Consider the following 4,121-nt stretch of genomic DNA (forward strand, 5'->3'; position numbering starts at 1 on the left):
CGGAGTGGGGCCCAGGGCAGGGCAGGGACGTGGAGGTGGGCACCCAGCCAGGTCCCAGGCACATTTTTCAGTAAATTAAGCATAACCAATTTTTCCTGTACCACTGGACTAGTTAGGTTTTTTGGTGGAGCATCCGAGAATGTAGTTAGCTTGCCAGACAAGTACCAGAGCCCATGCTACAAAATTTACATACAATAACATTAAACATCACAGAAACAACAGCAGAGCAACATGCTCACCATAGGAGAGGCATGTGGGAACAGAGACCTTAACACAGAAGAGCAAATTCACAGCTTTCATCTCAGAATAATAGAATGGTGACAGTTATTTAAATATTCAGTGTTTATTATATGCCAAAAAATGAGATACACACTCTGTTTTTTATATATTAGCCACTTAATAGTGTGGACCTGAGAAAGAAGATACCTAGAAGAGCTCCTGGTGGCTAAATGGGCTCAAATTAAAAATTAAATTTTAAAAAAGCCTGGTAACCATTTCTAAACACAGGCCTCTCATGAAAGCTGCACTTCAAGGAGAAGCCTCTACTGACCTGTCTGCCTCCTGCACTCAACCGCCTGACTGCACTGTGTTCTTGCAATGTGAGCCCATCCTTATAAAGGAGTTAGTTCCTGGAATTGTATTTCAACCAATAGAACTGAGACTTTCACTGTCCAGCCAAAGCTTTATATACCCATAACATCTTTTTTTTAAATACATTTTATTGATTTTTTTACAGAGAGGAAGGGAGAGAGATAGAGAGCCAGAAACATCGATGAGAGAGAAATATCGATCAGCTGCCTCCTGCACGTCTCCCACTGGGGATGTGCCCGCAACCCAGGTACATGCCCTTGACCGGAATCGAACCCGGGACCCTTCAGTCCGCAGGTTGACGCTCTATCCACTGAGCCAAACCGGTTTTGGCTTTTAGTTGTATTTTTGAAGTGGTTGTGCGAGGCAGCAATCTCTGGGGTTTACCTATGCCGCCATCTTGGTTTCTCTGGGACTTAGTTTTTTAAAATATGAGTTTTACCTTCACTTGTTATACTAGTACCCATGTGTCTTCTAAACCTGTTTCTGAGTTTTATGTAAAAATCTTTCATTCCTTTTAGCAGACTGTCAGCAAAGCAACTGTCACTTAAGGATTATTGCAAGACTATTCAAAGACAGGTGGGGTCCAGACGGCCCGCCCAGTTGGGACAGGGGTGGGAGAGTTGGGGGAGGCCAGGGGCGATTGGGGTGGGGTGGGGGCAATTGGGGGTGGAACTGACCAGGGGAATGGGGCTACAGGTAGTTGGCCAGCACAATTTGCATATTAGCTTTTTATAATATAGTTTATTGGATTCACCCATTTTTTCTTTTGAAAACTGAGGAATGTATTATATTTTAATCCTGACCATCACAAGAAGTTCATCCTCTTTTTAGACCATTGTTGAATTACATATTTCAAAAAGGTTGAGGAAAACTTGGTTCTATTTCTCAATATAAATTATTTTTAATCACTGATTTGGTTCCTACAATTTGACTGCTCATGCTCATTGAGGACAGTTTATATACTTACAGTTCTCAGAGTTCTTTTCTGTAAACTGATTTATCTGATTCAAAATTCTATGCAACTTTAGGTCTGATTGCTCATTTCATTGACATATAATGAATGCTCTAGCGTCTAAATGGCAACTGTTTTTCATACCTCAGGATCTTCCTGCAATGAGTTTTTCTGTTAATTCTCACCCAAGGATATTTTCCCATTGATATTTTGAGTGAAAAGGAGGGTGACAGAAACATGGATTAGACCAGCGGTTCTCAACCTGTGGGTCGAGACCCATTTGAGGGTCGAACGATCCTTTCACAGGGGTCACCTAAGACCATCGGAAAACACATATATAATTACATATTGTTTTTGTGATTAATCACTATGCTTTAATTATGTTCAATTTGTAACTATGAAATTGGTCACCACACCATGAGGAACTGTATTAAAGGGTCATGGCATTAGGAAGGTTGAGAACCACTGGGTTAGAGAGACACATTGATTGGTTCCTCCCACATGCACCCTGACCAGGGCCAGAGATCAAGCCGCAACCAGTACATGCCTTTGACTAGAATCAAACCCAGTACTCTTCAGTCTGCAGGCTGACGCTCTACCCACTGAGCCAAACAAGCTAGGGCTGCAAAGAGTTTTTAATAACTTCTCAGTCTTAGTTATTTTTTGGATGTTTGACACACTGGATCTTCTGTTATAGGATGGGCTCCAAGAAAAGAAACTGGAACCTTTACCCAGCTTGCCTATGGGAGATGAGCCGTATCTGTAAACCAGGGACAGGCCGAGCTGCACTACTTACTCAGGACAAGAAATGCTTTACAAAGGTACAGTGCACTAACTCAAAGACTCAGCCTGAAGACCCGGGGATACAGTGGTGCCTTGACTTATGAGTTTAATTCGTTCCATGACAGAGCTCGTAACTCAAATTACTCGTATGTCAAATCAATTTTCACCATTACAATGAATTTAAATGCCATTAATCGACACCCAAAAAACACTGCAATTGTTTTGTTAAATGTTTTTAAATAAGAAAAATGTGTTTAAAACTAACGAATATTATATAAAAACACAATACTGAACAATAGAATGTAGTGCAATACACTTGTTTTATTAAGTTTAATGTACAGCATTTACCTTGGAGATCAAACAACTTAAAGATGCTGATGGAGTTGGAGCAAAAAGGCTGAACTGAATAACTGAATCTTATTTGCTGATTTTTGCCCTTTTCGCCATGCTTTCATCACTTTCATCTACAGGAGTTTTCGATAAAAACCTGTCCAATGAGATCTGTTTCATCCTCTCTTTCAGAATATTTCTGAAATGAGTTAGGCAAGTGTCATTAAATAGCTCCATCGCACGCCCAGTTGCAATTTTTTCTGGGTGTTTCTTTTGAATAAAGTCTGAAAGTTTCTCCCACATTCCCAACATTTCCTTTATCTCACTTATAGAGATAACCTCCTCCTCCGTGTCATCTATTTCCTGCATAACCTCCGTGTGCTGCTGTGTCTGTAGCTCCTTTAGCTCCTGCGTTGTCAGTTCCTTGGAATGCTCCTCAATGAGCTCGTTGATGTCACCTTCATCCATGTCCAGGCCCATTGACTTGCCAAGGGATAGAATCTCCTCCACCACTGACACTTCGGGTTCGAGTCTTTCAAAATCCGTTTCAGACACTACCTCAGGCCACAGGTTCTTCCATGCAGAAGTCAAGGTCCTCTTTGTAACACCCTGCCAGGCCATATTGATAATTCTGAGGCATATCACGATGTTATAGTGGTCCTTCCAGAACTCTCGAAGGGTGAGGTTTGTGCTCTCCGTCACCTCAAAGCAGTGGTGGAACAGGTGCTTGGTGAAGAGCTTCTTGAAATTAGAAATCACCTGCTGGTCCATTGGCTGCAGAATAGGGGCGGTGTTAGGTGGAAGGTAAAGAACTTTTATAAACTTGAACTCTTCGAGGATGTCATCTTCAAGGTTAGGTGAGTGAACAGGTGTATTGTCCAGGACAAGAAGAGCTTGCAGGGGTAGGTTATTTTCCTGGAGATATTTCTTAACGTCAGGACCAAAGACCAATCTCTTTTTAAAATTTTCGAACCAGTCCCAACTGGCTTTAAACAGCTCACCCGATGCCTCGTCCACTGAAGTGCCTGGGGTCTGCTGCCGCAAATCAGCGTAAATAGCTCGTGCCTTCTCGCAGATTATAGCCTTTGTCACGGTATCTCCTGCGAGCTGCTTCTCCGTTAACTCTTGCAGTCGCCGCTTGCATTAGCACACAGTGCGAGGGTTAGCCTATCCTTCATGGGTTTGTGGCCTGGCATCCTCTTCTCTTCTGCCGTTATATAAGTTCTCCTTGGCATCTTCTTCCAGTAGAGTCCTGTCTCGTCACAGTTGAAGACTTGCTGGGGGATGTATCCTTCTGCTGCTATAATTTCAGCAAACGTTTTGAGGTAATCCTCACCTGCCTTTATATCCGCGCTCGCTGCCTCACCATGTCTGACAACGGAGTGAATGCTGGTCCTCTTTTTAAAATTTTCGAACCAGCCCCGACTGGCTTTATTTTTAATGCTTTTAGCAACTTTACTCGCAG

The 4,121-nt window shown here is 42.5% G+C and overlaps 1 protein-coding gene across 3 annotated transcripts in view; it reads left to right on the forward strand.

Moving 5' to 3' along the window:
- The window catches only part of THUMPD3 (THUMP domain containing 3), a 31,782-nt gene that overhangs the window by 25,795 nt on the left and 1,866 nt on the right, over positions 1–4,121 (forward strand). For all 3 annotated transcript variants that reach the window (XM_006758221.2, XM_006758223.2, XM_006758222.2), the window contains exon 9: positions 2,241–2,364. In XM_006758221.2, the coding sequence (XP_006758284.1) occupies positions 2,241–2,364 (124 nt within the window). The remainder of the gene's footprint in view (positions 1–2,240; positions 2,365–4,121) is intronic.

Source organism: Myotis davidii, unplaced genomic scaffold, assembly GCF_000327345.1.
Source record: "Myotis davidii unplaced genomic scaffold, ASM32734v1 scaffold73, whole genome shotgun sequence".
Lineage (NCBI taxonomy): Eukaryota > Metazoa > Chordata > Mammalia > Chiroptera > Vespertilionidae > Myotis > Myotis davidii.